This window comes from Staurois parvus, unplaced genomic scaffold (genome assembly GCF_062004578.1).
Source record: "Staurois parvus isolate SC_StPar_1 unplaced genomic scaffold, SC_StPar_1.0 ptg002290l, whole genome shotgun sequence".
Classification (NCBI taxonomy): Eukaryota; Metazoa; Chordata; class Amphibia; order Anura; family Ranidae; genus Staurois; species Staurois parvus.
The window spans coordinates 139,876-152,920 of record NW_028320086.1 but is presented as its reverse complement, the minus strand read 5'-3'; the positions used below and the strand labels follow the sequence as shown (position 1 = coordinate 152,920).

Sequence of the window (13,045 nt, the reverse complement as noted above, 5' to 3'; positions counted from 1 at the left end):
CGGCTCTAGGAGGATGCAGAACCCCTGACCTCTGTCTGGACAGTGCTGATTGGCCCTGTGCTGATCACATGCACTCTCCTAAGAATGAAAAAAACCTCTAACAATGCACACCAGGGGTGGAAATTTTTGAAAAAACTCCTTGTGGACCCCAATCTACTTGTCCCTCATGACAATCTGCTTGTCCTGATGGAAATTTAATTTTTTTTTTTTCTAACCAAAACCGTGTTTAAATTGGAGGTGATTTTAGGAATGTCGGGGGGGGGGGGGGCTTTTAAAAACAAAAGGGGCTTTATGGCGACCTAAACATGTAATATTTTTACCATTGTGCTGTTATCTCCTCCCCCCCTCCCCCCCGCCTGTCTCCAGCACCGCCCCCGAGGACTAGCAGGAAGGGGAGAGACCTTGCAGTGTATTGAGCAACGATTGGCTGCTCGTCAGGAAAGGGGAGTGTCAGGCTTATACTTTATCCCTTTCGCTGCCAGAGCCGGTTTTGCGTTTTTTGCACACGGTTAAAAAAATCATTTTAGGCCTGAAGATTACACAAAACCCCCAAACATGATATATTTTCTGAAAGCAGAGACCCTAGAGAATACAATAGTGGTAGTTCAAATTTTTTTTATGTCGTCTGATTTTACCGCAAAATTTTAGTAAAAAATATTTTAGGGCACAAAAAAAGCAATAAATTACCCTTTTTTTTGTAAAATCTAAAAAACGATGTTGCAGCGAGTAAATGGATATCCAACATGTCAAACCTTAAATTTGTGTGCGTTCGGGAAATGGCGAAGAACTTCGGTCCCCTATATTTTCTATAGGAGACACTTTTGAAGCTCCTTCTAGTTTACCATTTTAGTGTTATGGAGAATGTCGCTCTCGTTCTGGCGTGCGCGGTGATGTGACGTGTATCGCAATCGACGGTTTCATGCGTAGGCGCCCCAGCGCGTGCTTTTATGTTTGTATGTGAGGGTGGGGGCCTCAATACCTTTTTGGGGGGGATGGTATGTGCTTGGGTGTAACTTTCGTTTTTCACTTTTTTTTTTTTCCCCATCACATAGGGGACAAAGTCCCCTATGTGATGATTTTTGGTGACAGGTTCTCTTTGAGACATCCAAGCTCTAAAAGACCCTTCATGTCTCCCCTCTGCTCCCCTGAATGTAATGCTGTGCACAACGCACCATATTACATTCATTCCCGGGGATTGTATTACAATCTCCAGGGGGACCTGGAAGTGACATCACTTCCGGGTCAGCACAAGGGGAGGGGAGCTGACATGTCTGCTCTACTCCCTCCCCTCTAGCCGACGGCAAGCCGGGCCCGCAAATGGGCAAGCGGAGCCCGGGAAACCGCACACCGTGGGCGTGGAGAGGCTGGCACTGTGTGGAAGCAATCTGCGGCAGCGCTGCTGCCGATTGCTTCCACCTGACAGGTGAGCCCGCTGCTTGCCTGCAGCAGGGCTAAAGGAAGAAGAAAACTACCTGCCCGGCGCCCAGAACTACATGTCCCGGGCGATACGAATCCAACATCCCTGCACACCAAACTGGGCATGTGCAGAATGTCTCCACACGATATGTCTTGGAGATGATGGGGACAGTGGAAGAAGGGGAGGATCAGAGAAGACAGGATCAAACAGCCTTTTTACACAATGCAGAGGATTAACCCCCTAGGTTCCACAGCGAGTATAACAAGCATGCTTTACTACAGGGCTTAAAATTTCAAGTCCTGGGCTACAAGCCAGGCCTTAAGAGTTACTCCCCAACAACAAACAGACACCTGTACGCACATACAGACATGTACATAAATACACACATGCACAGAGACACGTGCACACACACACACAGACATGTATACACGCACAGGCACGTACAGACACGCATACACAGAAATATGCACAGACACGTACGTACATACACAAACACATGTACATGCACACACAGGCACATGTACGCAGACACATACTTGTACATACACACGCTGTTAAGTGCTCTCTCCTAAAGCCATCACTGGCTGACAGAGGATCATGTGACCAGATTGAGCTGAAATTAGAGACACACACACACCTATAAAAAGTTGCAGTACTTCGTTGTTCACTCACAGAGTCGGGTACTGCACTCTAGGGGGAGGCGGAGAGCACAGTATACACTCCTTCCTTTGCTTTCACTGCGCTCAGCTATGGAGCAGTCTGACGGCTCCCAGTGCCACTGACAGATCCGGCCTGAGCGCCGAGCCTGCTCAGCAAGACGGCCCTGGGGGAGACACTCGCCCCCACCATAATTTCCACTCGCTGTTGGCGAGCAGGCGAGTGGAAATTTCAAGGCCAGCTTTACTGCATATACAGACTGAGTTTCCTGTTGTGGGTTTAGTAACACTTGACAAGGTGACAACGCTCTGTCCGTGTCTCGCAGTTGTGCTCCTGCGTTGTCACATACAGACTTTGAATGGAGAGTACAAGTGGCTGTTTTGCACACGTTACACAGGCACGGCCCACTGTTCTCACCATCAGGAATCCCGTCCTGTGAAATGCCTGGCAGCTATTGCTGGAGTCCATGTAGCCGGGAAGAGGCTGCAGTAGTGCGACGACACCTAAGCAAAGTTGAAAACAAGAAATGACAACATGGGGGGAGAGTTAGGCTCCTTTCACACGGGAAGACCGATCGGCTCAGTTTTGTGGGCGGACCCTCCATTCTCATTAGGGGGCGCCATGTCCATTTACACCAATCGGATGACAGTCAGATGTAACCGGACAGGTGGTATGTTTACATCCAGCCGCCCATTGGGGACACCGGGGCTGTGTCCACTCTACATAAGTGGTGCATACATGGACCAGCCATCTGCTCAGTGGACAGATTAGAGACACAAACACCTATAAAAAGTTGCAGTACTTCGTTGTTCACTCACAGAGCTGGGTAGTGCACTCTAGGGGGAGGCAGAGAGCACAGTATACACTCCTTCCTTTGCTTTCACTGCGCTCAGCTATTGAGCAGTCTGACGGCTCCCAGTGCCACTGACAGATCCGGCCTGAGCTGTGAGCCTGCTCAGCAAGACGGCCCTGGGGGAAGCTAAGCACGTGGAGCCCGCCCTCGCTTTGTTTGGTCACCTCATGTTGGATTAATGTGGGTTTTTTTTTTTGTTTTTGTAGTAGTATGACCGGCTGGGCAGGCAAAGCCTGTGGTTGTGATCACTGCTTCTATTTCAATATTCAGTATTAATGTTCTGGTTTTATTTCCCCAATATTCCTTTTTAAAGTGAATGTACTCTGCTGCAGGCTGGTCCACATTCCGGGTGGTGACCTGGTATACCCTTCCCAACCAGTTCAGTATCCTGGACTAAAGAGTGAGCGCACACCGTGTGATCGCTGACCGACTTCTGTATTCATAAAATGTCACCATAGACACTGGGAACAGAAATTCTAATTAACATGATGCTTCCCCTGAGAAAGTGCTGTGAGCACCACGGGACGTGTCAGAACCTCCCCCCACCCCCCATGTTCTACATCTATATAATCGAAGGTAAGGTGACCGCGCTCACTTGCTGTGAACTTCTTCCTCCATTTTACAGGATTTGATTTTTTTTTTTCCTGCCTGGTGGGAGTGGCCTGAGCAGGGATATTGCCGATAATGGAAACCACAGGGACACCTCATCTAAAATGCAATAAAGTCTTTTTGATGAAATGCAAACGCGTCTCTGTTCTTCAAGGTGATCTAAACAAATATTTTTTCTTGTAGTAATAATTTTTATTGCGTACTTCAACAGGAGAAGACATCTTACAGAAACATAAAAAAGATGCAATATATCTAAACAAAGAAAAACAACCAATTTCATCAGTCAGATACAACAATATTCCACCATATTTAACCGCTTCCGAGCCGCCCTATAGCAGAAGTACTGCTACGGGGCGGCACGGCTGCGCAAAAATATATACAGTGTGTATACAGTGAAGGAAATGCATATTTGATCTGCGGATTTGAATGTTCGCCCCTCACAAAGAAATGATCGGTCTAAAAATCGAATGTTCGGTGTATTGTAACACCGAGAGACAGAATAGCAACAAATTCAGCAGAAATGCGTCTAACAAAGGATGACTGATCTGCATGTTCAGGAGGGAAATAAGGATTTGATCCCCTTCACAAAACATGACTTAGTACTTGGTGGCAAATCCCTTGTTGGAAATCACAGAGTTCAGACGTTTCCTGGAGTTGGCCCCCAGGTTCGCACACATCTCAGGAGGGATTTTGGTCCACTCCTCTTGGCAGATCCTCTCCAAGTCATTAAGGTTTGGTGGCTGACGTTTGGCAACTCAAACTTTCAGCTCCCTCCACAGATTTTCAATCGGATTAAAGGCTGGAGACTGGCTAGGCCACTCCAGGACCTTAATGTGCTTTTTCTTGAGCCGCTCCTTTGTTGCCTTGGCCGTGTGTTTTGGGTCATTGTCATGCTGGATCACCCATCCACCACCCATTTTCAATGTCCTGGCTGAGGGAAGAAGGTTCTCACCCAAGATTTGATGGTACATTGCCCCATCCATCGTCCCTTTGATGCGGTGCAGGTGTCCTGTCCCCTTAGCAGAAAAAACACCCCCAATGCAGAATGTTTCCACCACCATGTTTCACAGTTGGGATGGTGTTCTTGGGGTCATAGGCAGCATTCCTCCTCCTCCAAACACAGCGAGTTGAGCTGATGCCAATGGGCTGGATTTTGGTCTCCTCTGACCACAACACTTTCCACCATTCCTCCTCTGCATCATTCAGATGTTCAGTGGCAGACTTCAGACGGGCCTGGACATGTGCTTTCTTGAGCAGAGGGACCTTGCGGGCACTGCAGGATTTCAGTCCTTGTCGGCGTAGTGTGTTACCAATTGTTTTCTTGGTGACTGTGGTCCCAGCTGCCTGGAGATCATTGACAAGATCCTCACGTGTAGTTCTGGGATGATTCCTCACTGTTCTCATGATCACTGACACTCCACGAGGTGAGATCTTGCACGGTGCACCAGACCTAGGGAGACTGACACTTGTTTTGTGTTTCTTCCATTTGTGAATGATTGCACCAACTGTTGTCACCTTCTCACCAAGCTGCTTGGCCATAGTTTGGTAGCCCAGTCCAGCCTTGTGTAGGTCTACCATCTTGTCCATGACATCCTTGGACAGCTCTTTGGTCTTTGCCATGGTGGAGAGTTTGGAATCTGATGGTTTGATTGCTCCTGTGGACAGGTGTCTTTTATACAGGTAACACAATGAGATTAGCAGCACTCCCTTTAAGAGACTGCTTCTAATCTCAGCTTGTTACCTGTATGAAAGACACCTGGGAGCCAGAAATCCTGCTGAATGATAGGGGATCAAATCCTTCTTTCCCTCATGAACATGCAGATCCGTCATCATTTGTTAGACGCATTTCTGCTGAATTTGTTGTTGTATTCTGTCTGTGTTACAATACAGCGAACATTCGATTTTTAGACCGATCATTTATTTTTGAGGAACACATTAGGGAGAGTTTAGGGCCTGCTGTAGATGGTGGAACTTTCTTCCAGATTGTGGCCAGCTGGGGGCGTCTTTCCCATTGGGTGGAGTGGTGGTGGTACTCCGGGGAGGTGTCAGTAACAGCAGGATCACCAGGATGACATAAGTCTAGAGCGCGGTGCATTGCTATTTTCTGTTTCGTTTTATGATTGCAAAATAATGAATGCTTTCCAAGTTTTTGTTAAATTTAGATTTTGTTGAAAAGATGAATAAAAAAGGATTTCATTAAAAGTTATTTTCACATTTTAAAACCCCATCCAAAACTGGAATGCCCCATCCCTTCCTTTTCGGTTTGCCCTAAGACCTTGGGTCTGTGTTTAGATTTAGTTAGGTCCATATATATTTGGACACAGGCATAGTTTTTTTTTTTCTTTCCAGGTATTTACCAAAAAAACATTCCAGCTCTAGTTCTATAATGGATATGGGCGGACAGTGCGCACTCTCAGGTGTAATTGGAGGGTATGTACATCCAGATTGGAGGAAGGGTTTAGGAATTACAGCTCTTAAGAGTAACCATCCCCCCTTTTTTCAAGGGACCAAAAGTAATTGGACAAATGAATTAAAAGCTGTTTCAGGGCCAGGTGCGGGCTACTCCTTCGTTATTTCTTCATCAAATAACCGCTTAAGGACCGCCCTATAGCAGATATACTGCTACAGGGCGGCATCTGTGCGCAAAATCACATATATACGTGATTTCGCATTTCCGGATAGGGGATGGGTGCACGCACCCTACCCGTGCCACCGTACACAGATGTCAGTCTCCAGGTCCCGGCCGGTAGTTACCCGCCGGTGCCTGGTGATTACCGAGCATCTCCGACAGGAAGGAAGAAGGTTTACAGTTTTCCTGCCTGCCAGCTCGGGCGCACTGCACAGCACAGCCATCCTGATTAGTGTGCTTACAGTGAAGCACACGCCCCCTAGTAAAACACTCCCAGCACACAGTTAACCCTTTGATCGTCCCTCACACTAACCCCTTCCTGCCCAGTGTCATTAGTACAGTATCAGTGCTTTTTGGTTTTTTTTTTAGCACTGATTACTGTATTGGTGTCACTGGGGATGTCAGTGACACCAAGTCAGTTCCCCCCCAGTGTCAGAATGTCCGCTGCAGTCCCCCTATAAGTTGCTGATCACCGCCATTACTAGTAGAAAGACAAAAATCCCAGTATCTATACCGCCATTTGTAAACGCTATAACTTTCACGTAAACCAATTAATTTACACGTATTGGGAGTTTTTGTAACAAAGACACGGAGCAGAATACATTTTGGCCTAAATTTATGCCGAAATTTGATTTTTTACACTTTTTATTGGACATGTTTAATAGCAAAAAGTAAAAAATTATTTTTTTTTCAAAATTGTCAGTCTTTTTTGTTTATAGCGCAAAGAAAGAAAGCTGTATTCGTGGGGGAAAAAAATGACATAAATTTCATTTGGGTGCAGTGTTGCATGACCGCGCAATTGTCAGTTAACCACTTCCCGTCCAGTTGCTTTTTTACTGGACATGTTTATCCTCCTGCCTACCGGGCACTTATACCCTCTTCCTGCCCAGGCCAACTTTCAGCGCAGTCGCGCTTTGAATGACAATTGCGCGGCCATGCAACACTGTACCCATATAAAAATTTGTATCATTTTTTTCACACAAATAGAGCTTTCTTTTGGTGGTATTTAATCGCCGCTGGGCGTTTTATTTTTTGTGCTATAAATAAAAAAAAATCAAAAAATTTGAAAAAAAATAGTTTTTCATTGTTTTTATTATAAAATTTAGCAAACCTTCGCTGATGTGCATTGATGAGGCTGCACTGATGGGCACCGATAGGTGGCACTGATAGGTAACACTGATGGGCACCAATAGGCGGCACTGATATGCAACAATTATGTGCACTGATAGCACTGGTGGGTGGCACTGATCATCAGTGCCGATCCCTCCTCTGACACTTGTCAGTTATCGGCAGTACTTTCCTCACGCTGTGACAGTGAGAAAAGCGCAGCCAATAACCGGCAACTGCATTTACCGGTGATCTGCTGTGTGATTGGATACAGCTAATCATGTGGTAAAAGACCGTTGTGATTGGCCTTTTACCACATCACGGGATCAGCTGTGTTCATAGGACACAGAGATCGCCAGGGGGCGTGTTCTGGGAGGACGTCATATAACACCCTCCCAGAACTAGACAACCGCGCATTAGCTGTCATTCGGCAAGTGGTTAATAGAAAAAAAGTCCAAAATATAATTTTTTTTTCTCAAAATAGTTTTTTTTTTTTTTTTGCTTATAGAGCAAAAAATTTAAAATGCACAGGTCATTAGAGAAGGGCCCCCTTACATTGGTGGTCAGTGGAGAAGTGTCCTCTATACATTGGTGATCTTTCCAGAAAAGCCCCCTTAGATTAGTGATCAGTGGAGAAGTGTCCCCTATACATTGGTGGTCATTAGAGAAGGGCCCCTTACATTGGTGGTCAGTGGAGAAGTGTCCCCTATATATTGGTGATCTTTCCAGAAGAGCCCCCTTAGATTGGTGATCAGTGGAGATGTGTCCCCTATACACTGGTGGCCATTACAGAAGATCTCCCTTACATAGCCGGTCAGTGGAGAAGTGTCCCCTATACATTGGTGATCTTTAGAGAAGAGCCCCCTTAGATTGGTGGTCAGTGGAGAAGTGTCCCCCTATACATTGGTGGTCATTAGACAAGGGCCCTCTTACATTGATGGTCAGTGAAGTGTCCTCTATACATTGGTGGTCTTTCGACAAGAGCCCCCTTAGATTGGTGATCAGTGGAGAAGTGTCCCCTATATATTGGTGATCTTTTGAGAAGAGCCCCCTTAGATTGGTGATCAGTGAAGTGTCCCCTATACATTGGTGGTCTTTCAAGAAGAGCCCCCTTAGATTGGGGATCAGTGGAGAAGTGTCCCCTATATATTGGTGATCTTTCAAGAAGAGTCCCCTTTGGTGATCAGTGGAGAAGTGTCCCCTATACATTGGTGGTCTTTCGAGAAGAGCCCCCTTATATTGGGGATCAGTGGAGAAGTGTCTCCTATATATTGGTGATCTTTCAAGAAGAGCCCCCTTAGATTGGTGATCAGTGTAGAAGTGTCCCCTATACATTGGTGGCCATTAGAGAAGAGCTCCCTTCCATAGCCGGTCAGTGGAGAAGTGTCCCCTATACATTGGTGGTCATTAGAGAAGGGCCCCCTTACATTGGTGATCAGTGAAGTGTCCCCTATAAACTGGTGGTCATTAGAGAAGAGCTCCCTTATATTGGTGGTCAGTGTTGAAGTGTCCCCTATACATTGGTGATCTTTTGAGAATAGCCTCTTTAGATTGGTGATCAGTGGAGAAGTGTCCCCTATATATTGGTGGTCATTAGAGAAGAGCCTCCTTAGATTGGTGATCAGTGAAGTGTCCCCTATATATTGGTGGTTTTTCAAGAATAGCCCCCTTACATAGCCGGCCAGTGGAGAAGTGTCCCTTATACATTGGTGATCTTTTGAGAAGAGCCCACTTAGATTGGTGGTCAGTGGAGAAGTGTCCCCTATACATTGGTGGTCATTAGAGAAGGGCCCTCTTACATTGATGGTCAGTGAAGTGTCCCCTATACATTGGTGGTCTTTCGAGAAGAGCCCCCTTAGATTGGTGATCAGTAGAGAAGTGTCCCCTATATATTGGTGGTTTTTCAAGAATAGCCCCCTTACATTGCTGGTCAGTGGAGAAGTGTCCCCTATACATTGGTGTTTTTTCGAGAATAGCTCCCTTACATTGCTGATCAGTGGAGAAGTGTGCAAAAGGGTTCTCCTGCATTAATTGCAGTGGGAAGAATTCCCCTCTCACTGTACATTACTGGTCAGTGGGAAGTCCTCTCCTTACATTGATGGTCAGTGGGAAGTCCCCTCCTTACATTGATGGTCAGTGGGAAGTCCCCTCCTTACATTACTGGTCAGTGGGAAGTCCTCTCCTTACATTGATGGTCAGTGGGAAGTCCCCTCCTTACATTGATGGTCAGTGGGAAGTCCCCTCCTTACATTGATGGTCAGTGGGAAGTCCCCTCCTTACATTACTGGTCAGTGGGAAGTCCTCTCCTTACATTGATGGTCAGTGGGAAGTCCCCTCCTTACATTGATGGTCAGTGGGAAGTCCCCTCCTTACATTGATGGTCAGTGGGAAGTCCCCTCCTTACATTGATGGTCAGTGGGAAGTCCCCTCCTTACATTGATGGTCAGTGGGAAGTCCCCTCCTTACATTGATGGTCAGTGGGAAGTCCCCTCCTTACATTACTGATCAGTGGGAAGTCCTCTCCTTACATTGATGGTCAGTGGGAAGTCCCCTCCTTACATTGATGGTCAGTGGGAAGTCCCCTCCTTACATTGATGGTCAGTGGGAAGTCCCCTCCTTACATTGATGGTCAGTGGGAAGTCCCCTCCTTACATTGATGGTCAGTGGGAAGAATTTCCCCTATGGACAACTAAAAAAAGTAATTGGTATCAGTGGTGACCAGCGGTCATAGGTATCAGAAAGATGAGAGGGGAGGTTCCACTGGAGCCACACAATTAGCTCTGCCAATGGACAATGATGCCACAACAATGCAGGTGCCAATCAACTGGAAGATCAAACTGCCAATGCTCTCTGCTTATGGAAACCCTCACAACCCCTGGAAAAATCTTAGTTGAGAACGGCAAATCAAACTATATTTTGCATTCCATGTATACAATGTATACTCTCCATCTTTCCCTTTCACTCCATATTTTCCTGAGTTATCTTTAAGATTGACAGATATATTACACCATTCACCAGTTGGATATAAAGGAGTTCCCCTACAGAAGATCTTGTTTGGGATGTCACAGGTTACTTGGTGGGGAACACTCGGGGCACGGCACACAGCTGGACATTCATCATGACGTCTTCTTTATTAGCATTCAGCCATTTGGAGTCCTGACGTTCAGCTCCCGGGGGAAGCTTGAAGGTGAATTTCTGGAGCAGAGCAGAGAGGAGAAGGAAGAGCTCCATTCGGGCCAAATTCTCTCCCATACAAACACGCTTTCCTGTAGAAGAGACAAGGAATGTTGGCACATGAGGCAGAACGATAAATCCGTTCATGTATTATTTTATCAAAAGTTTGCAAATAAGTACAGTTGTGTTCAAAATAATAGCAGTCAGACATCACTAACCGGATCAATCACTGTTTTTGTTAGAAATGATATTTCTACATGGCAAATAATTTCCTAGCAGGTGTAGTAGAGTAATAGAAATCCAACAGACCCAACAGTCATGACATGCATGCTGCTGATTCTGTGTCATTGAATCACTCATTGAAAGGGGCGTGTTCAAAATAATAGCCGTGTGGAGTTCTATTAGTGAGGCCATTCATTCTTTGATAAACAGGTGGCAATTATTGCCCTTATTTAAGGAAGGAAGGCAGCAAATGTTGGACATGCTGGTTACAGTGCATTTCTCTCTGAAATTCTGAGGAAAATGGGTCGTTCCAGACATTGTTCAGAAGAACAGCGCACCTTGATTAAAAAGTTGATTGGAGAGGGGAAAACATATAAAGAAGTGCAGAAAATGATCGGCTGCTCAGCTAAAATGATGGCAAATGCTTTAAAATGGCAACCAAAACCTGAAAGACGTGGAAGAAAGCGAAACTACCATCGGAATGGATAGAAGAAGAGCCAAAATGGGGCGGACTCAGCCAACAATCAGCTCCAGGAAGATGAAAGAAGGTGTGACGTTCCCTGTGAGGACTCAGCCAACAATCAGCTCCAGGAAGATGAAAGAAGGTGTGACGTTCCCTGTGAGGACTGTTACAATTAGAAGACGCCTATGTGAAGCCAAGCTATCTGCAAGAAGTCCCCGCAAAGTCCCACTGTTGGGAAAAAGACGTGTGCTGAAGAGGTTACAATCTGCCAAAGAGCACATTGACCGGCCTAAAGAGAAATGGCCCAACATTTTGTGGGCTGATGGAAGTAAGATTGTTCTTTTTGGGTCTAGTGGGCGGAGACAGTTTGTCAGACGACCCCCAAACACTGAATTCAAGCCACAGTACACTGTGAAGACCGTGAAGCATGGTGGTGCAAGCATCATGATATGGGGATGTTTCTCATACTACGGTGTTGGGCCTATTTATCGCATACCAGGGATCATGGATCAGTTTGAATACATCAGAATACTTGAAGAGGTCATGCTGCCTTATGCTGAAGAGGAAATGCCCTTGAAATGGGTGTTCCAACAAGACAACGACCCCAAACACACCAGTAAATGTGCAACATCTTGGTTCCAGACCAACAAGATGGACGTTATGGAGTGGCCAGCCCAATCCCCGGATCTTCATCCAATAGAAAACTTGTGGGGTGACATCAAAAATGCCGTTTCTGAGGCAAAACCAAGAAATAGAGAAGAACTGTGGAATGTGGTCCAATCATCCTGGGCTGGAATACCTGATCACAGGGGCCAGAAGTTGGGGGACTCCATGCAACACAGATGTACAGCAGTTCTCAGAAACAGTGCGACTACAACCAAATATTCATGAAGTCATTCAAAGGAAAGCAAAATCTTCAAACATTTCTCAGTTTATATAGTGAATGTTGGAGTTTGTAAAGAAGAATACAAACACTGCGATTTTTTTGAACCGTCTAATATTCACTTTTCTTCCATTTTTTTAGAGGAACAACACAAATTTGATGTATTTTTCTTCATGTTGTGATTTGGAATAGAATGTGTCGTGTTCCCAATGCATTTGTGTGGATGGAAATAAAAGCTATTAGAAGGATTTTCAGCTTTATTCACTTTTTTCAAACACACTGCTATTATTTTGAACACAACTGTAGCAGAAGTCAAGTGTTTTGTGGATCTAAAAAAAGTGTTTAGGTGTACACCACCAAGCAGAAGACTTTATTGTTGGCAGTGGGGTCAATAGATTTGTTCAGGCAAAATCAGTCTATAAACGCACGTAGCCCAGTCTGTATCTCTGGCAGGAAAACAACTCTGTCTTTGCCGTAGAGCAGGGCTGTCAAACAGAATTTCATCGTGGGCCACATCAGCATTATGGTGGCCCTCAAAGGGCTGGTTGTATCTGTAAGACTAGATGTCCACAGCACCCCCCCCCTTTACATCAGATATCAAGAGTCCCCCACCCTCTTTTACATCACAGTGTACCACCTTACCTTGTGCTGCAGCTGGGAAGCAGAAATTGCTGGGTCTGGAGGAGGACCCAAGGAGGACTGGAGTCAGCTGGTGGAGCTTGCTGAATGCTGAGACCAAGGAAGGTGGAGACGACGGGGTGCTATGGCTATGGCTGCACAGAATTGTAGGAGGAGTTCTGTCCTCTCTACTGCTGAGACAGGGCAGGGGGGCATACACAAGCTTCTTTGCAGCTGCATGGAGAAGCGCAGGATCTGGAGAAGGAGTTCTGTCCTCCTTTCTGTGCTGACTGCTGAGAAAAGGTGGAGGAGGAGATGGAGGGGGTGCTGCAGCTTGAGGAGAGGTGCAAGGGCTATATGAAATGGCCTGGTGGGCCAGATTCGGCTCCCGAGCCTTGTGTTTGACTGGTGCT

At 46.0% G+C, this 13,045-nt stretch overlaps 1 protein-coding gene across 1 annotated transcript in view; it reads right to left on the bottom strand.

Annotated features, from left to right (window-relative positions):
• Window positions 1-3,706: 3,706 nt before the first annotated feature.
• The window catches only part of LOC149431335 (cytochrome P450 2C3-like), a 92,040-nt gene continuing 82,701 nt past the window's right edge, over window positions 3,707-13,045 (bottom strand). Inside the window, exon 10 of the mRNA XM_089665652.1 lies at window positions 3,707-10,538. Coding sequence (XP_089521778.1) covers window positions 10,342-10,538 — 197 coding nt within the window. The 3' untranslated portion in view covers window positions 3,707-10,341. The remainder of the gene's footprint in view (window positions 10,539-13,045) is intronic.